This window comes from Electrona antarctica (assembly GCF_951216825.1).
Source record: "Electrona antarctica genome assembly, chromosome: 20".
NCBI lineage: Eukaryota > Metazoa > Chordata > Actinopteri > Myctophiformes > Myctophidae > Electrona > Electrona antarctica.
The window spans coordinates 3,166,031-3,193,675 of record NC_136801.1 but is presented as its reverse complement, the minus strand read 5'-3'; the positions used below and the strand labels follow the sequence as shown (position 1 = coordinate 3,193,675).

At 45.3% G+C, this 27,645-nt stretch overlaps 1 protein-coding gene across 4 annotated transcripts in view; it reads left to right on the top strand.

The window, feature by feature from the left end:
- The window catches only part of oxsr1b (oxidative stress responsive kinase 1b), a 183,680-nt gene that overhangs the window by 102,942 nt on the left and 53,093 nt on the right, over nt 1-27,645 (top strand). For 3 of the 4 annotated variants that reach the window (XM_079489157.1, XM_079489155.1, XM_079489158.1), the window contains exon 3: nt 22,351-22,459. The exons of the other annotated variant lie outside the window; for it this stretch is intronic. In XM_079489157.1, the coding sequence (XP_079345283.1) occupies nt 22,351-22,459 (109 nt within the window). The remainder of the gene's footprint in view (nt 1-22,350; nt 22,460-27,645) is intronic. 4 annotated transcript variants of the gene reach the window in all.

Here is a 27,645-nt window from a genome sequence, read left to right as displayed (position 1 = left end):
TATTGAAAAATAGCAGACCTACAAGCTCGTAGCGCGCCACCGAGTGGCGCGCTACGAGCTTGTAGGTCTGCTATTTTAGAAAAATCGTAAAAAATGTGGCGCAAATCTTTGAATATATATTCTTTCAGAGCGAACATTTTTAACTCAAATCTTTGCTTTAGTCCCTAGAACAACATATTTTCAGATGGGGGTTGGTGGCCAATTACATATATATTTGGGGGTCCTTGACTTGAGCACCACTGATATAGAAACATAGGTATTCCATGATTTAGAAGACATTTTTTTAATTTCGACGTCGGGCCTAAATGGGTTAAAAGGAGGATGCCTCACGTTTTTAATCCGTTTTATTTCTCCTACCCTGAGCTGTAACCGAGCCGTTTGTAACCCTGAGCTGTAACCGAGCCGTTTGTAACCCTGAGCTGTAACCGAGCCGTTTGTAACCCTGAGCTGTAACCGAGCCGTTTGTAACCCTGAGCTGTAACCGAGCCGTTTGTAACCCTGAGCTGTAACCGAGCCGTTTGTAACCCTGAGCTGTAACCGAGCCGTTTGTAACCCTGAGCTGTAACCGAGCCGTTTGTAACCCTGAGCTGTAACCGAGCCGTTTGTAACCCTGAGCTGTAACCGAGCCGTTTGTAACCCTGAGCTGTAACCGAGCCGTTTGTAACCCTGAGCTGTAACCGAGCCGTTTGTAACCCTGAGCTGTAACCGAGACGTTTGTAACCCTGAGCTGTAACCGAGCCGTTTGTAACCCTGAGCTGTAACCGAGACGTTTGTAACCCTGAGCTGTAACCGAGCCGTTTGTAACCCTGAGCTGTAACCGAGCCGTTTGTAACCCTGAGCTGTAACCGAGCCGTTTGTAACCCTGAGCTGTAACTGAGCCGTTTGTAACCCTGAGCTGTAACCGAGCCGTTTGTAACCCTGAGCTGTAACCGAGCCGTTTGTAACCCTGAGCTGTAACCGAGCCGTTTGTAACCCTGAGCTGTAACCGAGCCGTTTGTAACCCTGAGCTGTAACCGAGCCGTTTGGAACCCTGAGCTGTAACCGAGCCGTTTGTAACCCTGAGCTGTAACCGAGCCGTTTGTAACCCTGAGCTGTAACTGAGCCGTTTGTAACCCTGAGCTGTAACCGAGCCGTTTGTAACCCTGAGCTGTAACCGAGCCGTTTGTAACCCTGAGCTGTAACTGAGCCGTTTGTAACCCTGAGCTGTAACCGAGACGTTTGTAACCCTGAGCTGTAACCGAGCCGTTTGTAACCCTGAGCTGTAACCGAGACGTTTGTAACCCTGAGCTGTAACCGAGCCGTTTGTAACCCTGAGCTGTAACCGAGCCGTTTGTAACCCTGAGCTGTAACCGAGCCGTTTGTAACCCTGAGCTGTAACTGAGCCGTTTGTAACCCTGAGCTGTAACCGAGCCGTTTGTAACCCTGAGCTGTAACCGAGCCGTTTGTAACCCTGAGCTGTAACCGAGCCGTTTGTAACCCTGAGCTGTAACCGAGCCGTTTGTAACCCTGAGCTGTAACCGAGCCGTTTGTAACCCTGAGCTGTAACCGAGCCGTTTGTAACTCTGAGCTGTAACCGAGCCGTTTGTAACCCTGAGCTGTAACCGAGCCGTTTGTAACCCTGAGCTGTAACCGAGCCGTTTGTAACCCTGAGCTGTAACCGAGCCGTTTGTAACCCTGAGCTGTAACCGAGCCGTTTGTAACCCTGAGCTGTAACCGAGCCGTTTGTAACCCTGAGCTGTAACCGAGCCGTTTGTAACCCTGAGCTGTAACCGAGCCGTTTGTAACCCTGAGCTGTAACCGAGCCGTTTGTAACCCTGAGCTGTAACCGAGCCGTTTGTAACCACAGGACAGGCTGAAACCTCTTATCTCCATATTTCAACTTATTATGCCCCCCCCCCCCCCCCCCCCCCCATGTAAATGTATGCCTTACTTTGTTATCCCATTTTGACCTGAGATCAGATTCTAAAAATGTCTTCTACATCCTGACAGTTTTCTGAAAAAGCTATGGTTCTATGTCAGTCGTTCTTCGATTTTTCAAAAATAGCAGACCTACAAGCTCATAGCGCGCCACTCGGTGGCGCGCTATGAGCTTGTAGATCTGCTATTTTTCAATAGCTAAAGCATAACATGATGCTAACACCAAAAGGGGTTCCCGCCCAAAATGGGTTAGACAGTGTCGAAAAAAAGTGGTGAAAAGAAAGTGGTTGAAGCCTCACTATGTAACTTTATTTGTTTAATCTGTATGGTTGATTTTTGTAAATGTCAATGGGGAAAAAATGAATGGCCGATTTTTCAGTGGAACCACGCCCACTGCTATGCCCTATTAGGTCAATGGTAAAAAATGTCAGCACTTGTCAGCAGGAAAAAAGGGTTCAATATCGGGATAGAACAGGAAAGTTATATATAGTGCTACTTTATGTCTGTACCAATGAAAAGTAAATAGTTTGTGATTAAGTAGTATTGGATCTATTGGAACACAGGTTATTTTTATTTTTTATTTTTGAGGGGCGCTAGCCCTTCCTATGCCTAGCTTTGAGTGTTTGTGTAAACACAAACATTGAAGACTAAAGTGTGTAAACACAAACATTGAAGACAAAAGTATATAAACACAAACATTGAAGACAAAAGTATGTAAACACAAACATTGAAGACAAAAGTATGTAAACACAAACATTGAAGACAAAAGTATGTAAACACAAACATTGAAGACAAAAGTGTGTAAACACAAACATTGAAGACTAAAGTATGTAAACACAAACATTGAAGACAAAAGTGTGTAAACACAAACATTGAAGACAAAAGTGAGGACGCAAATTGTGATTGGTCGTAATGAGATGATGTATGATGATAAGAGCGCCCCCTCACTTCACATGGGTCTGATTTTTATTTTTTATTTTTCTGTCAAGTAAGGCTTCACTCAGACGTGCACAACAGATTGATGTATAGCTGATGTATGAGACTTGTTTACTGATGCAAGCTCGCAATTCATTTCCAATGGGAGTCACATGGTTTGACACAACATTGTTGTTGTATGAGGGGGAGGGGGGCAGTCGAAACACAGCCGAAAGCCGTACAACAAAAATGTTGTGTCAAACCATGTGACTTCCATTGGAAATGCATTGGGGCAAGATGTAAACAGTGAGGTGAGTGAGGCCATAGGCTTCACTCACACCTACCGTATACATCAGGGTCCCCCAATTAATTTTCCTCAAGGGCCATATTTTGACTAGGGAACCAGGCTGGGGGCCGAGTCCGCACGCGCGAAAAATTGGGTTTTTTATTTTTTCATTAATTAATTAATAATTGTTCTCAACCAGTGGTCCGGGGACCACCAGTGGTCCTTGAGGGGGTGCCCAGGTGCCCAGGGGGTGCCCAGTTTGACATGCATACGCTACATGCATACGCTACTGACCCCCATTTAATTTATATCTGGGGCACCCCCCCAAAACAAAAAAAAACAAGGGGGCGCTCCGCGGGCCGCAAATGGCCCGCGGGCCGCCTATTGGGGAACCCTGGTATACATCTAGCATACAACAATGTTGCATGGTAGATGTAAGCAAGTTGTAAGTATCATGGCCGCCCCAATGCATTTCCAATGGAAGTCACATGGTTTGATACAACATTTTTGCCTACAAGCTGTTGTATGTGTTTCGACTGCCCCCCTCCCCTCATACTGCCCCCCTCCCCTCATACTGCCCCCCTCCCCTCATACAACACGTTTGTCTCTTCAAACCACGTGACTCCCATTGGAAATGAATTGCGAGCTTGCAACAGTCAACAAGTCTCATGCATCAGCTATACAACATTCTGTTGTGACAGTGTGAGTGCAGCCTAATGGTGTCGGACATGCAAGGTTTCCAACTCGACAGTGACGATGTTGTCAGTCTGCATGCTGTGGTAATGGTGGTGTCATGCTCTGTTTGTTCCAGTTTGATGAGCGATGCACCTTGAGTGATTCAAACCACAGCAGAATTAATGAGGAAGGCCAATGTGTGTCCATGGCATTAAAATGTCAATTTAACACCTTTACTCCTTTCTCTCACGGTATTTATAGCGCCTTTGTTGACATGTCGCTAGGTGTGTGTGTGTGTGTGTGTGTGTGTGTGTGTGTGTGTGTGTGTGTGTGTGTGTGTGTGTGTGTGTGTGTGTGTGTGTGTGTGTGTGTGTGTGTGTGTGTGTGTGTGTGTGTGTGTGTGTGTGTGTGTGTGTGTGTGTGTGGTTTAGTGGGATTTAGTCCTTGTGATTGTGTATTATTATTAGGCTCAGTGTGTAACCACTGACGGAAAAAAGTACTCACATGTTTTACTTAAGTAAAAATATCAATACTGCAATATAGAAATACTCTGTTACAAGTAAAAGTCTGGAATTAAAATGTACTTGAGTAAAAACAAAAGGGATGGCATCAAAATATAATTAAAGTACCAAAAGTACCCATTATGCAGAATATCCCATTTGACAGGTTTCAAACGTATACAAATCTTTTGAATATAGCAGATCTACAAGCTCACAGCGTGTGTCGATGTGACGTGTTGTTGTGAGATCTGCTATTTACAAATAGCCAAAGTTGAAATACTGCTGAAGCGGTTAATGTATGTTTTGTTATAATAATCCACATCTACAAAGTTACTAAAGTGTTCGAACCCCTTTTGGTGTTAGCATTATGTAATACTTTAGCTATTGAAAAATAGCAGATCTACAAGCTCATAGCGCGGCACCGAGTGCCGCGCTACGAGCTTGTAGGTCTGCTATTTTTTAAGAATCGTGAAAAGTGACATGAAAGTATTTGAGAACGACTGACATAGAAAAACATAGCTTTTTCAAGAAAACAGTCAGGATTTAGAAGACATTTGCAGAATCGTTCCCAGGTCAAAATGGGTTAATTTCCACCACTGCAGATGACGTAGCATTGGTTCTATAGTGGCCTCTCTGTGTGTGTGCGTGCCACCAGTGTGCCTGTGTGTGTGTGTGTGTGTGTGTGTGCCACCAGCGTGCCTCTGTGTGTGTGCGTGCCACCAGCGTGCCTCTGGCACCAGTATGTGTCCAGCACAGTGATGTCAAACTGAGCAGTCGGTCCAGTGTGACAATGGAGGACATTTAGTGTTGCTCTTTGAAGGGCTACTACTACCACGGGGAAATGAGTCTGGATTATTTACCACAAAGAAAACAGAGTTGGCCTCGTCTGGCCCTCCCTGTGTTCCAGAATAGAGCACCGAAGTCCTGACGTCACTTTCAGTAGAGGGCACCAACACACAGGTTTATAGGTTTTTTATTTGTATTGAAATCTCCATAGGGCGATTTTATGTCGCTTCATATAAGAACTGTGTTTGAAAAATAAACCGATCACCCCGGCCTTTTCACTCATATGGATATGAAGCATCGAAGGTGGAAATGTACAAATATACCCAAAGAGTAACAAAATAAGCGTTAGAAACGAGCCAAACAACCCAGAGACTACATTTCTGGGTAGGCTGCTTCTGCCCGCAGCCCGTCGCACAACAGAAACTGAACGTTAATTACGTTTATTTTTATTTTTATTTTATTGATATATAATGTATCGTGGTTAGTACGAGTCGAGTCACCACCAGCTGAGCTTACGTCAACGAGGAATCTCAGCAATGCAATATGTTGACAGCTGGGCGTGACGTATATGCTCAGCGACATTGCATTCAAATGTAGTTTCAAGGCTTTTGCGGTCACATTAATTCCATTTTCTCTAGAAACTGGCTGTATCAAATATGAATGACATCATTAACGACGCACAGCCACTCCCCTGACAGAAACGCCGAGGTGGTCGGTTTATTTTTCAAACACAGTTCTGTGAAGCGACATAAAATCGCCCTATGGAGATTTCAATACAAATAAAAAACCTATAAACCTGTGTGTTGGTGCCCTGTACTGAAAGTGACGTCAGACTTCGGTGCTCTATAGAGGGTATCTATAGAGGGTATGCGCGTGACATCATCATCATAACCGGAAGTTATGCAGGAATGCCTACTGAGTGGCAAAAACTACTTTCTGGCCTTGACAGCCCATACATCCACACAGAAAAGTCCTATTTGATTACATTAAATGACTTAAAACAACGTCAAATTCACTTTGTCACTCACTTTGCCACTCGATTTTGCCACTCGATCTGCCATTCACTTTATGCATGCACATACTCTCTATATCCGTTTGGTGGATCCGGGAATCGGAGCAACATTGGCCCCTTTTCCACCAAAAGAACCTCGGTTCCAGAACTGGTTCCGTTCTGGATTCTTGGAACCTTAGGGCTGTCACGGAACCGGTGTCCATTTTTTGGTTCCAGTTCTGAACCAACTTTTAGGGTTATCTGAACCAATTCATGTTCAGTGGAAACACTCTGAACTGGTTCAATATTAGGTGGAGAAAAATATAACCGTACCGGTTCAACCCCGGTGGAAAAGGGGCCATTGAGTAACCTGGAATTGGTTCCATCACATTCGGAACCGTTTTCTTTTATCACACTGTCGGAGCCGGTATATGTGAATTGTGGACTTAACCCATTTTGACCAGATTTTTAAAAAAATAGCAGACATACAGTGGAGTCCCATTCCTTTTTGCCGGGCTGACATGTGTAGGTACCTATCAATGTCAGTCAGCCCAAAAAATACCTCTGGTAGCCACACCTCTGTTGGGTGGGGTTTAGCCTTAAGGGGTGTGTTTTTCGTAGCGCGCCACTGAGTTAAAAATGTTTGCTCTGAAAGAATGTTCTAAAAAAAATTCAATAGCTAAAGTATAACCTTATGCTTAAATCACCAAAAGGGGTTCCCGTTCTGAATGGGTTAAAGAACCAGTGAGGTACGGTATGTGTAATTGTGTATATTGTAGGAATCGTCAAGGGGAACCGTTACGGAATCGGACCGCTAAGAGGGAATGGTTAAGGCACGGGAATGGTCATTCCAGAATAACTGTAGGGAATGTACTCATTCTGCAGGGAATGGTCATTCCAGAATAACTGTAGGGAATGTACTCTCTGTAAATGGATTATATCCCCTTTTCTCCTTCTTGGACTCCTGACAACAACCATTCTACAGAACATGTCTAGGGTCTTCATCATTGTATTAGAGATGGCCAAGTCCAATATCCTACTTCATTTATTCATTTAATTCATTTTTTTAAGTGCTTCAGCTGATGTCTCCTGTGGGAAATGCAAACTGAATCCATAGCTTAAACTTAGTGAGTCAGCAAGATGTCTGCCACTGTAGCATCCTCTGTTCTTAATCTTTTAGTGCGTGCGTGCATGCGTGCGTGCGTGCGTGCGTGCGTGCGTGCACACCACACTAGGGCTGTACAGGAATGCCCAGCTTTCCGTGTTTGTGTAAATACAAACATTGCAGACAAAAAAGTGAGGACGGAAAAGTGAGGACGCAAATGGTGATTGGCCGGCGTGATTGGGTGGGACACGTGCCATTGGTTGAGCATCGCATAACGACTGTGCCACGGCAGACACCCGTTGGCTGGTAGAGACTAGAGAGATGATGTCAGATATGTGACTGAATTGGTATTATCCCATTTTGGGCGGGAACACCTTTTGGTGTTAGCATTATGTTATGCTTTAGCTATTCAAAAATAGCAGATCTACAAGCTCATAGCGCGCCACCGAGTGGCGCACTATGAGCTTGTAGGTCTGCTATTTTTGAAAAATCGAAGAACGACTGACATAGAAACATAGCTTTTTCAGAAAACTGTCAGGATGTAGAAGACATTTTTAGAATCTGATCTCAGGTCAAAATGGGTTAAATTCAGTGCATTTTCCAAGCGACTATCCAAATATGTGTTCTAAATGTCAGTATGGAGCCAAATAAATGTAATCAAGGTTCTTTGCGGTGAGACTGTTGTCTCCGCAGAGGAGGGGTAAGTCACTGGCATCTTTTCTGTGTGCAACCAGGAAATTCCAACTTGTGAATGTTGCGATCATGGCATCTGCGTTGCAACCTCAGCATACCGTCTGGGCATGCACATGAAGCCAAATTGTTGTGACCACGTCGTGCACCTAGCGTTTACGGGTACATGCCGAGCCATGTACCCGGTGGTACTACAAGCAACGTGAACTCATCAAGTGGTTTTAACCCATTTTGGACTGAGGTCGATTAAAAAAAAGGCTTCTAAATCCTAACATTTTTCTGAAAAACCCATGTTTCTATGTCAGTGGTGCTCAACCTTTTTCATGTCAAGGACCCCCAGAATTATCTCTATTGGGCCACGGACCCCCATCTCAAAATTTGTAGTTCCAGGGACCCCCCAGAAGCAAATATTTTAGTTAAAAATGTTCGCTCTGAAATATATATTCAATGATTTGCACCACATTTTAACGACTTTTCAAAAATAGCAGACCTACAAGCTTGTAGATCTGCTATTTTTCAATAGCTAAAGTTTAACGTAATGCTTAAAACACCAAAAGGGGTTCCCGCCCAGAATGGGTTAAAAGAAGCATGACGTGGTTTCCTCAACTCTTTGTGCAAAGCTGAGAGGGAAGGTGTAGATGGAGCAATTTGTAACTAATGACTTTAATAGTCGAGCGTATCATTGTTACTATTTCCATGGCCATCTCTGTTCTTTTGTCTACTTCAACTAGCTGGTTGCTATGGCACCAGCTAATGGGGATCCTTAACACATTCTGTACATAGGACGTCTGGAAATAGGACGCTCTGAGCCCCTGTTAGCTTACCGTTGACTTAGCCGTTAGCGCGGCAGAAATAATGACTCGTCTCTCCTAATCCAGGGCGCTCTCTGTGGTTTTGAACGGATCGATATACTGGCGCTTCATTTCTGCTCCTCATCCGTCTCTCCCGCAAAATATGAACGCTTGTTGGATCATATATCGTATAAACTAAAACGATAGCAATGTAAGCTAGCTATGTAAAGCACACTTATTTAGCGGATTGTTGCCGGGTCGTGGGTTTCAGAGTAAACGCGGCCATATCTTTCCGGCACCCCAGAGCTCCTATTTTGAAGGAATCCCGGCAACCGTTGTGTTAATAATAAAAATCAAATCAACTTCTTCACTTTCTATATTGAAGTGATTGCTTTGAACTTTTCAAAGCATTAAAGACAATCAGAGACACGTTCCAAAAATTGAGCAGTTGAGACGAATAACGTCCAACCTAATGATCCATCCAATGTATATAAATCATGGATAAGTGGTCAGGAGGACAAAAAGGCCTTTTCGGGGAGGGGTCAGAATAATTTGGTTATTAGTCTAAACTGTTCAATAATTGTCATATTGACGTCATCCACTGGCCATTATAATATCTAAAAAAACAGACCGCAGTGAGAATTTTCAAGGCGCGGTTATAGGCATGTTCTGTATCCGCCACTGTTTGGTACTCGTTTTAACAAGGTTTGTATATACCTGGCATTAGGGAAACCCAGCTCTCATCATGGTATTGGTATATGGTATTTTCGGTCTCGTCGGCTAAACAGGGGGGGAACATTTTCAATGACATCCCGCATCTGTTGCGCAACATCGAATGTCGCGCAACAGGCGCTCCCAGCCTGTGGAGCGATGTGATCGGTTTTGATATCAATAATCTCTGTCCTATTTATCAATCTCCGTCTAGGGCATCACACTGTACTAATCAATAGGACGGAGACCTCCGTCTGGGGCCCTTAAACTGTTAATTGTGTGAGTAAAATACAAACGCAACAATAACAATAATAATATAATGATGGAATTTGTCTTTGCCCCTTTTTTAAAGATAACTAATTGGTTTATTGAATACTTTATTGGTCAGAAATGTAAACAGCACAAGGTACAGTCAGACATATATGCTAAAAGGATGACACAAAAAAGTCCCGGGGACTATTCCATTGTGGTCCTATGTATTAACACTTTGAGGGCGTTAAATTGATTGATCAAACGATATGCCCTGCTTAATACGACATCCCCGCTATTTGTTTTATGTGTCTAAATCGCCCTATTTTAATAATTAAAATGAAAGTTCGTCTTTGCCGCGGAGCTGGTGGAAGGAGCTAACTGTGTCGAAACCGGAAATCGACACATTCGCTGGGCTGCTAGGGCTTCTGGGAAATTGAGTCCAATGCAAGTGAACGGGGGTTTTGTCTGACTACAACAGCCTCACACCCCCCTCCATGTTGCGTAGCAAGATGGCGATTGGTGCGATGGAATGTAAACACACGGCGCGAGCTATCTTCGTCGGATTTTCGACTATCAAAAGCCCAGATACTTCAGCGTATGATCTAAAGGTAATAAAACAATCCCGGCAGCGTAGAATATTTGATTATAATGCGGGAAACGCGTAGTACGCAGTAGAACTGTTAAATTCATCAACAAATAGCATAGAAATAATAACACAAAAATCCATATCATCAACAGGAGAAAAAGGGAAAATATATGGACAGTGAAATGTCACCTCCTTTCTATGGGAAATGTCACCCATTCTGCATGCCTGTCACATAACGCAGTGGTTCTAGGGCTGCACGATTAATCGAATTTTAATCGAAATCGCGATTTTTGGATTTGGACGATGATAAAAAAAGAAAATCGAAAATCGTTTTTCCCTTTAACTAGGGCATTTACGGTAAATCTCTCTCGCACTCGCCTGCAGGCTGCCGGGTTACCGTAGTTACTTCCTCCTCTCACTGCCGCGCAGAGAGAAAACCTGAAAGCAGAATTAGCATGTCTGCCACGGGGAGCGATAGGAACGAGGATTTAGTTGCTAAAATAGGCAAGACAATGTCTGTCGTCTGGAAATGGTTCGGCTTCTCCGTTTCAGATGTGGAGCAAATTACTCAGCGTTGTAAAAGTTGTAAAAAGGGGATGCACACGCGCTTTGCACACATCGCTGTGCTTGTATTTGTTTTCCGGGTGCTGGAGCAGGTTGGGACACTCGTGTTGTTGCCTCTCACAGGCACCGACTTTTTACGGGGACAGGTTTTAGTTCCGACATAGTGGAGGGTCGGTCCCTGTGGGAGACGGCAGCACGAGTGGCTTGTTCCAGCGCCTGGAGTAGAATGGACAGGCATAGCGGCGAGTAGTTCTGGTCCATAGCCCTAATGCTAATTCTACCCTAGCATTAGGGCTATGGACCAGAGCTAAGCAGCGAGTGGGTGCTGGAGAACATGAAGCTTTAATATCAATAGCGTGTCCCGAGCTACTGTCCCTTATTATCGTACAGTTGGGTAGTGTACACTGTTTATTTTGCATCGAGGAGCCAATAGCCATGTGTGTCTGACTCTGTGTTGACTGTGTACGTCGCCTCGGCTAAAAACAAAGGGGAAGCCTGTCTTATGTTTCGCCGTACGACCTGTTGCATCTGCAAGCTCACGACGCGTCGCCTCCGCAACACGCTGTGAGCTAGTAGATCGGCTATTTTCAGCACGCGTAAAAATGGAGGATGAGACGTTCAGAAACTTTTGCCTTCACAGTACAAGCATCAGCTGTCACAAGTTGAAAAGAGATGTGGCATCATTATTTTTCACATGGCCCATATGACGAGACAGATTCTAAATGGAAAACGATTAGGCCTACAGATTCAGTGGCATTACACATTGCAAAAGGGTGCAGGAAGAGTGGGCACCTAAACATTAAATTGGCTATTTTTAAAGAATTAATTTGGACATATTGTAAACGTTTTCACTTGTTTAATCCCAAAGGGGATTTATCTTTCTTTGTTTAAAAGGATCCCTGGCCAGACAAATATGCCTTAAAACACTATACTTGCCCTCTATAACTAAAAATAAAAACACCTTAAATATTTGTATTTCTTTCATCAAATAAAGTTGGGTAGTGTACACTGTTTATCTTTCACTCAATAGGAACAGCTCCTGTCGCAAGTTGAGGATGTCATATGACATGTCCAGTCCATGTGTGGTCCAGCCCCAGGGAATGTATGGAATGCACATGCTAATAAAAAGTATTTAAATATTGCTTTGATGCTCATATTATTCTTAGGAAATATTAAGTTGTTTTTATTAGCATATGCATTCTATAGGGCTGGACCACACATGGACATATATCAACCTGTGATGGGAGCAGTCCCTATTGATTGAAAGATTCTCTATTTATGAAAGAAATAAAATATTGATATTTTAGGGCAAGTGTAATGTTTTAAGGCATATTTGTCTTGTAGCCAGGGATCCTTTTAAGGTTTGGACTTTATTCCAATAGGAAAATTCACATTTGTTTGCATTTAAAAAAAAAAAAAAACATTTTGTATTTCTTTTACTGAAAAGAAATCGAAATCGAAACCGAAATCGAGGTTTCAGAGAAAAAAATCGAGGTTTTTTTTTTAGGCAAAATCGTGCAGCCCTAAGTGGTTCCCAAACTTTTTCATGTCAAGTACCCCCAAATTGACACTAGGGACCCTCATGAGAGAAGGGCTCTAGCAGTGATTCTCAACCAGTTTAATTTCAAGGACCCCCTGGTTTTACATGCTTTTAGGCTACGGACCCCCCATTTAATGGCATTTATATCTCTGGGACTCCAATTTATATTGTAAAAATCAATGTTAATTTAACTCTGAGAGTGTATGGGTCCATTTGGTTCCATTCGTACACTCTCAGAGTTACAGACCCATAAGGGTCCATTTGGTTCCAAACTATCATTTAGCTGGGTACCCCCTGGAACTCCCTCAAGGACCCCTGGGGGTCCCCGGACCCCACTTTGGGAACCATAACGTAATGTAAAATGTATGTATGGGTCATGTCAGTGAAGCTAGTGTTCGTGGAAGAGAAGTGGCCTGCATTACATTTATTTGTTTTCTTTGGCTGTATTACAACGGCTGGAAAAAGGAAATGGTACTTTTCCCCCCCCACAGACTTGGATATAGATCGGCTGTGCGTGCGTGTGTGTGTGCGTGCGTGTGTGTGGGGGGGGGGTAGAGCAGTGAGGACATTTCCATTATGCATGGAGATATAGTTTACAGTGACCTAATCGCACAACAAAAGAATCAAAACCGAGAGACGCATTGTCTGCTGCCTGGAAGAGAAGAGAAGGGAAGAACGTCCAAGTTCTGCCAGAACACAACGCGACACAACACAGCATCCACCCTCCCTCCCGGTCATCCACCCTCCCTCCTGGACACAACACAGCATCCACCCTCCCTCCCGGTCATCCACCCTCCCTCCTGGTCATCCACCCTCCCTCTCGGACACAACACAGCATCCACCCTCCCTCCCGGTCATCCCATTGTTTCCTCTGGTCTGGGGTCCACCCTGGACGCTCCACAGAGCTGCAGTGACCTGTCACTTCCACACACACTTCTGAGAACGGGAGAGGACGGACGTAGTGCTGTGTGACCCAAAGCATGTGTGTTTTTGATGTTGCACACAGTGGTGTAGTAGCCCTGCAGCTTGTTCAGCCAAAAGCTGTTTGCAGTCCGGGACTCTCCCTCTTCCTTTTGGTGTGTCGCCTCAACCCTAACCTGGAAACCCCCCAAAACAACTATGCCTAAACCTAACCCTAATGAAATGCATTTTTATAGCACTTTTCCAAGTGCTCAAAGCGCTTTACAATGGTTCATTCATTCATACTCACTTCCCACATTCGCACACCAATGGTAGCGAGCTCACACCGACCAACTCATTGGAGGCAATGTAGGGTTCAGTGTCTTGCCCTGACACAAAGACGGAGTCAATGTAGGGTTCAGTGTCTTGCCCTGACACAAAGACAGAGTCAATGTAGGGTTCAGTGTCTTGCCCTGACACAAAGACAGAGTCAATGTAGGGTTCAGTGTCTTGCCCTGACACAAAGACGGAGTCAATGTAGGGTTCAGTGTCTTGCCCTGACACAAAGACGCAGTCCGGTTTGCAGCCAGCAGGCTCTGTAATTTTTGTAAGATCCAGAGGAGCATAGGGAGAGAGGATAGATCCAGAGGAGCGTATGGAGAGAGGATAGATCCAGGGGAGCATAGAGAGGATAGATCCAGGGGAGCATAGAGAGAGAGGATAGATCCAGGGGAGCATGGGGAGAGAGGATAGATCCAGGGGAGCGTAGGGAGAGAGGATAGATCCAGAGGAGCATAGAGAGGATAGATCCAGAGGAGCATAGGGAGAGAGGATAGATCCAGAGGAGCATAGGGAGAGAGGATAGATCCAGAGGAGCATAGGGAGAGAGGATAGATCCAGAGGAGCATAGAGAGGATAGATCCAGAGGAGCATAGGGAGAGAGGATAGATCCAGAGGTGCATAGAGAGGATAGATCCAGAGGAGCATAGAGAGGATAGATCCAGGGGAGCGTAGGAAGAGAGGATAGATCCAGAGGAGCATAGAGAGGATAGATCCAGAGGAGCATAGAGAGGATAGATCCAGGGGAGCATAGAGAGGATAGATCCAGAGGAGCATAGAGAGGATAGATCCAGAGGAGCATAGAGAGGATAGATCCAGAGGAGCATAGAGAGGATAGATCCAGAGGAGCATAGAGAGGATAGATCCAGAGGAGCATAGAGAGGATAGATCCAGAGGAAAATAGAGAGAGATGATAGATCCAGAGGAGCATAGAGAGAGAGGATAGATCCAGAGGAGCATAGAGAGAGAGGATAGATCCAGAGGAGCATAGAGAGAGAGGATAGATCCAGAGGAGCATAGAGAGGATAGATCCAGGGGAGCATAGAGAGAGAGGATAGATCCAGAGGAGCATAGAGGGGATAGATCCAGAGGAGCATAGAGAGGATAGATCCAGGGGAGCATAGAGAGAGAGGATAGATCCAGAGGAGCATAGAGGGGATAGATCCAGAGGAGCATAGAGAGGATAGATCCAGGGGAGCATAGAGAGAGAGGATAGATCCAGAGGAGCATAGAGGGGATAGATCCAGAGGAGCATAGAGAGGATAGATCCAGAGGAGCATAGAGAGAGAGGATAGATCCAGAGGAGCATAGAGAGGATAGATCCAGAGGAGCATAGAGAGGATAGATCCAGAGGAGCATAGAGAGGATAGATCCAAAGGAGCATAGAGAGAGAGGATAGATCCAAAGGAGCATAGAGAGGATAGATCCAGAGGAGCATAGAGAGGATAGATCCAGAGGAGCATAGAGAGGATAGATCCAGAGGAGCATAGAGAGGATAGATCCAGAGGAGCATAGAGAGGATAGATCCAGAGGAGCATAGAGAGGATAGATCCAGAGGAAAATAGAGAGAGATGATAGATCCAGAGGAGCATAGAGAGAGAGGATAGATCCAGAGGAGCATAGAGAGAGAGGATAGATCCAGAGGAGCATAGAGAGAGAGGATAGATCCAGAGGAGCATAGAGAGGATAGATCCAGGGGAGCATAGAGAGAGAGGATAGATCCAGAGGAGCATAGAGGGGATAGATCCAGAGGAGCATAGAGAGGATAGATCCAGAGGAGCATAGAGAGAGAGGATAGATCCAGAGGAGCATAGAGAGGTTAGATCCAGAGGAGCATAGAGAGGATAGATCCAGAGGAGCATAGAGAGGATAGATCCAGAGGAGCATAGAGAGAGAGGATAGATCCAGAGGAGCATAGAGAGGATAGATCCAAAGGAGCATAGAGAGGATAGATCCAGAGGAGCATAGAGAGAGAGGATAGATCCAGAGGAGCATAGAGAGAGAGGATAGATCCAGAGGAGCATAGAGAGGATAGATCCAGAGGAGCATAGAGAGAGAGGATAGATCCAGAGGAGCATAGGGAGAGAGGATAGATCCAGAGGAGCATAGAGAGAGAGGATAGATCCAGAGGAGCATAGAGAGGATAGATCCAGAGGAGCATAGGGAGGATAGATCCAGAGGAGCATAGGGAGGATAGATCCAGAGGAGCATAGGGAGGATAGATCCAGGGGAGCAGAGGGAGAGAGGATAGTGATGATCCACAGTTGCCGGCCATCTGGCCTGACAGAAATTGTTGCGATTAAATTGTTTGATAATGAAAAGGAGGAGAAGGAGAAAAGGAATGTGGGCGTTCAGAAAAGTCTAGCCATGGCAAAACCACAAAAAAGATGGATCCATACAGTAAATTACTTTCCAGTGTGAATTATTAACCGTGCAATAATATTTAGCCAATGTTGACTCAAAATGTAATAATATGATACACATTATCTAAAAAAAAAAAATAACAAAGGGAGAAATAAATGGCTTTAGTACAATATTATTTGTTATGAATAGATTATGACACGTATTGACAGGGTTACGGTCCTCTGTGGATTTAGTTCGTGCAAATCCCAGACGATTTCAGTCGACATTAACAGAGGAGACGGTGCTGCTCCTACAGTGTAGCAGTGTTGTTTTTGGCAGCAAACTTCTATTTTAGTTTTAGTCATAGTCTTTGGAATTAAACTTCATTTAGTTTTAGTCACATTTTAGTCACCTGGAATTTCTTAGTGTTAGTCTAGTTTTAGTCGACTAAATGTTATGCGATTTTAGTCGGCTAAATCTACAGGTGATTTAGTCGACTAAAATCTATTTTGACGGGCCTTGATGCCATCGTAATGGCTGATTTTACACTTGCTGAAAATAGCAGATCTAAAAGCTCAGAACGTGAGCTGTAGATCTGCTATTTTCACCATGCAAACTAAGTGTAAAATGACTTGATCTCTTGTCCACTAGTCCCTTCCTAACATTTTAGTCTAGTTTTAATTGTCGGTATATTTAGTCTTCGTTTTAGTCGACGAAAACAACACTGTCCTACAGTATGTGGGAAAGGGAAACAAGACTGGTCCTCTGGGGGAAACAGAGACCCATCAATGGTCCTCTGGGGGAAACAGAGACCCATCAATGGTCCTCTGGGGGAAACAGAGACCCCTCAATGGTCCTCTGGGGGAAACAGAGACCCCTCAATGGTCCTCTGGGGGAAACAGAGACCCATCAATGGTCCTCTGGGGGGAACGGAGACCCATCAATGGTCCTCTGGGGGCAACAGAGACCCATCAATGGTCAGAGACCCATCAATGGTCAGAGACCCATCAATGGTCAGAGACCCATCAATGGTCCTCTGGGGGAAACAGAGACCCATCAATGGTCCTCTGGGGGAAACAGAGACCGATCAATGGTCCTCTGGGGGAAACAGAGACCCATCAATGGTCCTCTGGGGGAAACAGAGACCCATCAATGGTCCTCTGGGGGAAACAGAGACCCATCAATGGTCCTCTGGGGGAAACAGAGACCCATCAATGGTCCTCTGGGGGAAACAGAGACCCATCAATGGTCCTCTGGGGGAAACAGAGACCCATCAATGGTCCTCTGGGGGAAACAGAGACCCATCAATGGTCCTCTGGGGGAAACAGAGACCCATCAATGGTCCTCTGGGGGAAACGGAGACCCATCAATGGGTCTCTGGGGGAAACGGAGACCCATCAATGGTCCTCTGGGGGAAACGGAGACCCATCAATGGTCCTCTGGGGGAAACGGAGACCCATCAATGGTCCTCTGGGGGAAACGGAGACCCATCAATGGTCCTCTGGGGGAAACGGAGACCCATCAATGGTCCTCTGGGGGAAACGGAGACCCATCAATGGTCCTCTGGGGGAAACGGAGACCCATCAATGGTCCTCTGGGGGAAACGGAGACCCATCAATGGTCCTCTGGGGGAAACGGAGACCCATCAATGGTCCTCTGGGGGAAACGGAGACCCATCAATGGTCCTCTGGGGGAAACGGAGACCCATCAATGGTCCTCTGGGGGAAACGGAGACCCATCAATGGTCCTCTGGGGGAAACGGAGACCCATCAATGGTCCTCTGGGGGAAACGGAGACCCATCAATGCCACAGCTGCAATCAATGGCTCACTAAGCCTCATGAGAATGAGTTCCAGGACCATGAGATTAATAGAGTGTATGCACATGACATCATCCTACCTGGAAGTTATGCGGGAATGCCCACTGAGTGGCAAAAAACTACTTTCTGGCCTTGACAGCCCATTCATCCAAACAGAAAAGTCATGTCTGATTGCATTAAACAATGTTAAACTCACCAACATTGCAGCTGTACAAAAAGCTTGAATTATCCTCTATCTGCAAAGTTTTTGTTTCATAAAAATCCACCATAGAAACGTTATGAGCTACTTTCTGTCAAAAATTACCCTGCATTTGATTATTTTTTCTAAGTGTCAGAGTTTGGAAGTGCTTGTTTTCAATAACACAACATTTTGCTGCCTCCTGCATTATGTGACATTTAGAAACAGGTGGTACGCAGGACGGTTGAGTGATTTCCAACGAGCGCTTCCAAACTCCAACACTCCATGCTGCTCAATGTTTTGCCACTCAGTCTAGATGAGGGGGGCGTGTCTTGATGGGAAAATCATGCATGTGCATACTCTCTATAGGAGGCTATACTTTTTGCTAAGATATCCAGAGGTCACTCTTTTTCTTTTCTACACTCAAACTGTTGTTGAGGTGCTTGTTCTGCTTTAGTAGTTCCTCCTGTCAGTCTTGTCTGTGCCTGACACGGTCTAATAGCTTCTGTTTCATAGACAACATACTGTACACCCTTATTGTGATTCTGGGCAGGTGTTTTCCCTGACCTTTTGTTAAGATCTCTAATATCACTATGTAACACCTGCATGTCTGTCCATTGCCAAAAGGCGTGGTCTTTGTCTGGCTGTCCTCCGGGGCACCGGCCACCTTTCTTCAGTTGGAAAGCCAGCCAAGTAAGTGATGACTCTGGCAAAGCATCCGGCCACGTTGTGTAAAGCAAAGCTGCTTTCAGCTGAGGGCGAGCAGCAGGCTTTGGATTGCCCATCCATCTTTTGTCTCGCCAGCACTTCTGTCTATTGATCGTTTTGCCTCAACCAAATTAATGGTGGATGGGTGGGTGTGTGTGTGTGTGTGTGTGTGTGTGTGAAGGTTTCTCATTTAGCAATAGTTTGGTGGTTTTAGCCTACTTGTGTTGAGAATAGAGATGTCCCGATACTGTATCGGTATCGGGAAAAGTATCGGATCGGCCCTTATTTGTCATATCGGGTCATATCGGTATCTGTGAATATGCCAGTCTAACCACAGATCCGACACAGGGGGTAACACTATGGCAGGTGAATGAAATGTTGGGGCATGTGGAGTTTGCTTTGGAGTTGCCCAAACTGCAAGTGCACATTTGAGTGAGGAGTCTGCTATAAACACAGCATGAGATATATATAGCTAGATAGCTATAAACACAACATGAGATCACGACGCTGGTATCGGTATTCGGTATCGGTATCGGCTAACACAGAAATTGAGGTATCGGGATCGGATCGGAACCGGGACATCCCTAGTTGAGAACCTGTTGCTGGCCATCAGTTGTGATAAGAAGTATTGGTACTATAACATCATTGAATACATCAAATACCACAATCATTACATTTTATTACAGTTATCTGCTTAATGCTGTCACTTACAATAAAATAGGAAACGAATAAAAAAGAAAAACAGACATTGTCTTCACAGACTTCACAGAATCTCCCCACAGCACTAAACTGAGCTGATGACTCACTGCAATTCTACCTTGACTTGATATCCTTGGTTCTGGGAAACAAGATTGTCTTCATGGCTATGACAGACTTTGAAGTCACCCCCCGCGCTAAGAATGATGTGCTTAAAGTGAAAAGCGGGAAGAGTAATGATTGACACTCTGCATAATATGCCGTTCCCTGGAGGTGGGACCTGTAGTCTTTGGTTCTTAAAACCGTTGGAAGTCTATCTGGCTGTGCCTGTGACTGGTGCTGAGGTGATGAATGGGTCTCCCGGGCCAACATTACCTCAGCTCTCCAAAGCTTCCCAAGCTTCTGGGATTTAATGCTTTGCAAACACATACATACACACATACCCCCCCCCCCCCCCCACCCACACACACACACACACACACACACACACACACACACACACACACACACACACACACACACACACACACACACACACACACACACACACACACACACACACACACAGAGATACGGTTCTACAGCGAGAAGACAAAGAAGGTGGCCTACGTAATGAAGTTGCCTCGTGAATGTGAAGTGAACACGATACATATTCATTTTTAAGAATGACTTCTGCATCAACGATCGAGAGTATAAACCCCCTCTCTCTGTCAACAACATGATTGAGTTTTTGGTTAATTTCCCAGAGGCTTTTCATTGCATGCCTCTGCGATTCGGGGCCAGATGGAAACGGTTGCAGTTCTCCCCCAGTTCCAAGAAAACCTACGTTCCTGGAGAGTGAGAACGTGATAAAGTAGGCATTCCGCGTGTCATCGTTTAATACCTCTGGTATCTTAGAATGCCAAGCCCGCGATGGGAGTGTTAGCAGCATTACCACATGCCGGTGGTGATGTCAGAATTGAAAGGCTTTGATTTGCACTTCTTCTTCACAGCATGCTGGGACAGGTACAGGTTTACTTTGGGTGACTCGCCTCAGCTGTGCTCTGATCCTGTGCCAGCCGTAGTCATCCTACACTCGTCAGCCATAATAAAGGACACTTACTTGCAGCCTCAGCAATGTGTGTGTGCTAAATGAGTAATGAGAGATTAATTGAATTATACACCAGCTGTGGTGCAAAGACCCAATCAATCTATTAAGTGACAAATGTGAGATTTATTAAGTATGTCATCAGCTTTTAAATCGGAGGCAACTGGCATAAGGTGTTTTCCAGTCGTGCAGAGTAACTAAGTAATGTACTCAAGTACTCGACTTAACTCAGCTCTGGTCCATAGCCAATGCTTCTATGATTCTGCCCTGCATTGGCTATGCTACTTTCGCTTTTAACTCTCACATGGAACTCAGACCAGCCTCTCCTCTTTAGCGTATTTAAAAAGAAAGTTTTTGCTACTCACCAAAACAAAGGCGGGTTGTGTCATTAGAAAGACTACTTTCCTTAGTGGACGCACTCTGAGCCCCCAACCACACGTATAAATGGTACTTTTTGGCCAGAAAGGGATTTTTTTTTCACCGGAGGAAAAATATTCTCTATGAGGCAGTTCTCTGGGCAATATCGGTAGAAGGCGCAGCGGAGTAACTAAAAGTATTTTTTTCCCGGTGGAAACAAAATCCCCTTTTGGCCAAAAAGTACCGTTTATACATGTGGGGGGGGGGGGCTCAGAGTGCTCCCACTAAGGAAAGTAGTCTTTCTAATGATACAACCCGCCTTTGTTTTGGTGAGTAGCAAAAACGTTATTTTTATTTACGCTAAAGAGGAGAGGCTGGTCTGAGTTCCATGTGAGAGTTAAAAGCGAAAGTAGCATAGCCTTAATGCAGGGCAGAATCATAGAAGCATTAGGGCTATGGACCAGAGCTAGACTTAACTCTACTCTGTTAAGAGATTTATTTTACTTTACTTGAGTATTTCCAATATACAATACTTTTACTTCTGCACTACATATCTGAGGCAAATGTTGTACTTTTACCCCATTACTATTTATTTGACGGTTTGACGACTGTGAACTTACAAGCTCACAGTGCACCGCTATGCAACACGCTGAGCTTGTATCTGCTATTTTCAAAGGATTTCTGTGCATTTTATACATTTGAAAATGTGTGAAATGGGGTTTTTCTGCATAATGAGTACTTTTGATGCCTACATTTTGAATTCCAGACTTTTACCTATAACAACAGTATTTCTGTGTTGCAGTATTCATACTTTTACTTAAGTAAAACTATGCGAGTACTTTTTCTATTGTTTTCTCTGTTGCCTAACGGCACAATAGAGCGACGCAGCCCCGCCCCCTCGAGAGACCCGGAAAATAAATCCCTGTTCATTTTCCTCATAGACATTTCAGAAAGTATTTATTTAAAGACGTTTACGCCGCGGACAAAGCCAACTCGAGTCGTGACAAATCATGACAACAAACACAATTTTTCGGGCTGAACAAATAATTAGAAAGAAGAAGAAAACGGCAGGTTACAACACTTTTTGTTGTTTTTCTTCTTTGTAATTATTTGTTTGGTCCAAAATATTGTGTTTGTTGTCATGATTTGTCACGACAAGAGTTGGCTTCGTACGACGCTTATAAGGTCTTTAAATAAATACGTTTTGAAATGTCTATGGGAAAAATGCATTGGGAACTATTTCCTGGGCCTGGCGTCGTCATGAAAGGGGGCGGGACTGGGCCTGGCGTCGTCATGAAAGGGGGCGGGACTGGGCCTGGCGTCGTCATGAAAGGGGGCGGGACTGGGCCTGGCGTCGTCATGAAAGGGGGCGGGACTGGGCCTGGCGTCGTCATGAAAGGGGGCGGGACTGCGACGCTCTATACTATAGTAGAATGCTGATGGTCTCGTCTCGCTCTTTTTGACCTTCGTCTTGCTGTAGTCTCATGTGCATACCACTCTTTTCTGTTTCTCTCTCTTCATTTCTCTCTGTCTGTCTGTCTGTCTGTCTGTGTCTGTGTCTGTGTCTGTGTCTGTGTCTGTGTCTCTGTCTGTCTCTCTGTCTCTCCTCCTCCAGAAAGAGATCCAGGCCATGAGCCAGTGCCATCACCCCAACATTGTGTCCTACTACACCTCATTTGTGGTAAAGGATGAACTCTGGCTGGTGATGAAGCTGTTGAGTGGCGGTAAGAGCCTGTTTACTATACCTCACGCACGCACGCACGCACGCACGCACGCACGCACGCACGCGCGCACGCACACACACTGACACACACACTGGCGCACGCACACACACACACACACACACACACACACATGCACACATGCACGCACACACGTGTGTTGGTGATGAAGCTATTGAGTGGTGGTAAGAGCCTATTTACACTATACCTCATATACACACACACACACACATGCACGCACACACGTGTGCTTAAGGTGCACGCGCACGCATGAGGACATAAACATTTGATGACATGGATTTTGTTAATGTTGTTTTTTTACACATACTTCCATGCCTCTGAAAACACTTCCCTCATCCCTCACTTCCCTCATACTGTAAAACTCCACTTCACCCTCTGTGTCGCTGGCTTAATGTAAAGGGTCCTATAGGCAGCTAAATTAATCACTTAGTACTTGCCGAATAAGACCATTTATTTCTCACTGCGACGACATCTGCAGGGGAATATGTTGGTGGGAATTTAGTGAAATAAATATTTTTTAATGAACAATGTTAGAATGGAATTATGGACATAATTATTATTCAAAGTACAGTACTTGTTCGGTGAGTGTATATTTTGATGTGTCAGGTGGAAAATAATTCACCAAGGTCATCTTCTCCATCGCTGCCGAATTCCTTTTAATCATCAACCTCCTCTTCTTCAAAAGAGTGATTTCAGTAAACAAAAACGTCTGAAACATGTAGGGTTAGTACATTGTCGAATTGTGTAATCAAGGCTTAGAGAAAATATGATGCTATCCACACAGATCACAATTCACTATTTTTAAAACCCATTCAGGACGGGAACCCCTGTTGGGGTTTTTACCCTTCAAGATGGGAGACCCTTTGGGGGTTCTTGTTGCTATGTACAGTAGAGACCTGCGGATGCGGATTTACCCGTGGTTGCCAAGGTTAACCGCAGTTTAGAGTGGATTTGGGTCATTCAAATATATTATAAATTAATATTGGATAAACCGCAGGTGAAATATTGCAGGAAATAAATTAATGGTATCTATCTATAGGCTTATTATAGCTTTTAAAACGTACAATATCTTGGCAAAATCTCGCAATCATAAATTGGAATAATTCATTAATGCGGTCGGATAACGGGCGCATTATAAATCTTCACACGCGGATTCGGGTGACAAAAAAGCTCATCCGCAGCATACAGCAGCATAACATTTTTGTAATTTTTGAATAAATATTTGATGTTTTTCAGAAAACTTTTTAGAGCGTTTTAGTAATCGCCCCATCACTAGATGGAAAGCAAAGCATCAGCCGCTGGGGCTTCAACTCCTCCTCTCATCCACCAGCCTTGGAGGCAGTCAACTTGTCTTATAGTCTGTCTTAAGTGTTACAAAGAGCTGTGGGATATAGACACAGGCGTCAGGACAGGGGGAGGAGGTGAGTTATGGGGCAGCAGGACAGGGGGAGGAGGTGAGTTATGGGGCAGCAGGACAGGGGGAGGAGGTGAGTTATGGGGCAGCAGGGAGGGGGGAGGAGGTGAGTTATGGGGCAGCAGGGAGGGGGGAGGAGGTGAGTGATGGGGCAGCAGGGAGGGGGGAGGAGGTGAGTTATGGGGCAGCAGGACAGGGGGAGGAGGTGAGTTATGGGGCAGCAGGGAGGGGGGAGGAGGTGAGTGATGGGGCAGCAGGGAGGGCGGGATAACAGCAGCGGTAGCGACTAGCCGACTACAGAGCAAGTGGAGAGTGACGGGCAGCTGGCTGGCTGGCTGATGGATGTGGGGGTGTGTAACTGTGTGTGATTGTAGGGAATGTGACAGCCACTGATCCTCATTGTTATGTCATGTGTGCAGGGGCCCGGGCCCCCACGCAGCCAGCACGGAGAGGGGGGCCCAGGGCCCCCACGCAGCCAGGGCCCCCACGCAGCCAGGGCCCCCGCGCAGCCAGGGCCCCCCATGCAGCCAGCGCGGAGAGGCTAATAACCAGGCAGGGATAATAATAGTCCACGGGTCGGCATTAACAGCACTCCCGTGGCAGCTCTACAATTAACCAGTGCGAGGTGAAGTTGAAGAGGAGCATAATACGGATACTGGTCGAGGCTGCCGAGACCAAAAAGCCTCTCGGATGATATTATGCTTATTGGCATTACCGAAGTCAGGCAGTAGTAACGTAACCACGTGAGTCAGCATCAAAGATACGACGTCTTGCGGAATCTTTCTTATCCAGGGGATTTTGCGGAGACTTTAGACGAGTAGTTTCTCATTGCAACGGTTTTGGAGGATAGACTTACTTGTGGCTCTTCAGTGAGTATGATGCCTTTGAGCAGTGTTGCCAACTCTTGTGAGAGAAATAAGCCAAATGGTTTTGGAGGATAGACTTAACTTGTGGCTCTTCAGTGAGTATATATGCCTTTGAGGTGAATGTGGAAGAGAGGCTTTTATATATAGGCCCTGATCTTGGAGGGGCTCATAGAGTTAAACAGAGCATGGCGATTAGAGCCCGCAGTGTGCAGTGAACGAGAGGGGCGGTGGGTGTGCTCCGTTTTACTCTTGAGATGAAGACAGCCTGATGGGGGGGGGGGGGGGGGGGGGGGGGGTAATGGGCATTCATTTCCAAAGTGCCGAGTGATCACCGCCCCCCTCTTGCTCTTTGTCTCTCTTAACCCATTTTGACCTGAGATCAGATTCTAAAAATGTCTTCTACATCCTGACAGTTTTCTGAAAAACCTATGTTTCTATGTTAGTCGTTCTCAAACATTTTCATGTCAAGGACCCCCAAAAATATATGTAATTGGCCGCCGACCACCATCTGAAAATATGTTGTTCCAGGGACCCCCCTCCCAGAAGCAAAGATTTGAGTTAAAAACGTTCTGCTCTGAAAGAATATATATTCAAAGATTTGCAACACATTTTCAAGATTTTTCAAAAATAGCAGACCTACAATCTCGTAGTGCGGCACTCGGTGCCGCACTATGAGCTTGTAGATCTGCTATTTTCCAGTAGCTAAAGTATAACATAATGCTAACACCAAAATGGGTTCCCGCCCAAAATGGGTTAAACACGCGCACGACGGTGGGTATCAGCCCAACCCACTAGCCGCCCCTTCCCCCGCCCCCCCTGTGTGTACACAGAGTCCCACTGTAACGGATAGTGCCCAGGTGCCATGCCTGGCTCCCTCAGATCCACTTGAGTCACGAGCCACATGGCAGAGCCGCCACCGTACAGCTGGAACCAGGGGGAGGTTGGCGGTTGGTGCCGCCAAGCCACGCTGGAGCTCGGCGGGCCGGGCACGGGGGCAGACAGCCACTTAGACGCCCCTACCTCGGCTAAAACGGAGGCCCTTGATGTTGAGTTTTATTGTGCGGCGTAATTAAATGATCACCGCGACAACATCTACCATGGAGACAGAGCTGAAATGGGCGACAACATCTACCATGGAGACAGAGCTGAAATGGGTCCCGGTTGACATGTTTGTCACAGAACATCACAACTCCGTGCCCATCTGCTTCCTCTGACTTCAGCATAAAGGCAGCTGTTTACTTCACAGAGAGCTCAATAAAATGCAGACTTTTTTTATCGGTTGGTCTGTCAAAACACAACAAAAAAAAACCCCACAATGTTGGACTTTGGCCAATGCATACGTCACTCACTTCACACTTGTGTTCTAAAAGCCAGACCCCGCCCACTCAGTAATCTGATCAATGAATCTGATCATAATTTAATCATAATAAATCAATTAATGATACGATCACGGCTTGCGATGTCGAGCCACTGGAGCAGTGGTTTTAGTACCTGCATGCATATATCCCGACGTGCTGTGGGGGAAGTTGTCATGGATTGAGGTATGAAGGTTTTTGTCATCTCTTGCAATACTGTAGGTTGTGTTTAGCCATGGTCACTAGAGAGGGGTTTCAGAGGTGTTTTGTAATACCTGGAGGTTAAGTCGTGAGGCTATTGCCTCTTGTCCTTTGCTAGCATGATCTCTTCTAAAACTATCGCTGCTTTCACTGCTGGCAGAACGAAGCCCAGGATGAACGCAGAAACATGCCGAAACAGAAAGTGAATGAGTCATGGCCATCCAACATTATGACCAGTTGCATTAGCCAGACTATACTTCGGCTAGTCGGAAACATCTTGGAGCTGCACAACAACTAGTCAAACTAACTTCTAGCCATGCCCTCCCGAAGTTCGGTCAAGTTATTTGCCTGAACCGAAAACAAGGGTGCAGTACTTAGTTTAAACAGTTTTTGGTTTAGACTAGTCATTGGTTAGACCAGTCATTAGTCCTACAACTACAACCTATATCAAACCCTCACCCTAAACCTAACCTCCCACGGGGCAGCACACCTAAACCTAACCTTAACCCATGTCTAACCAATGACTAGTCTAAACTAAGTATGCACCCCGAAAACAAATGTGGCTGGATTATGGTGCAGTTTTTAGGGTTTTTCTTGGCTTCTGGACCCCACCCAACTTGTCGGCTACCGTACATACCCACACAGGCACATACCCATCTAGCCAGCCTGATGAGCTCTTGTGTTGCAATACGATTGGCGGGCCGCCAATCGGGAGTTTGATCCATCACATCCCTGACGTGTCTATTTCATCTTGACAGTTGTTGGTTTGTAAAGTGTTGTATGACGAGGCAGCAGGGTGCATTCCGACAGCTCTCACTCTCAAAGAAAAGAATAGAGAGGAAACGCCGTCGGACCGCATTATTCCCTGGTTGAGTAGCTGCATTCTCTCATTGTCAAACGAGATGCAGACCAGATAAAGTCATTGAGTAAGTTACTAGAAGAACATAGAGTAGTACGATGAGGATAATAATACATACGTACAATTTATGGTGCTTTTCTGCGTACTCAGTCGCTTAAAATGTCGTCGCTAGCAGACAGAAACTATGTATCTCCATTTTTCATCTCATAAAAAAAAAGAAAATAACGATATTGGTCATTTTATACTTGAAGAGCAGTGTAAAGTAGCCTTGTGACCTTGTACATCTGCACATTTTGATTAACCAATTTTGGGCGGGAACCCCTTTTGGTGTTTTAAAGTTAACACCAAACTAATTAAGCTATTGAAAAATAGCAAATCAAATCATTGAATATATATTTCAGAGCGAACATTTTTAACTAAAATCTTTGCTTCTGGGGGGGGGGGGGGGGGTCCCTGGAACTACATATTTTGAG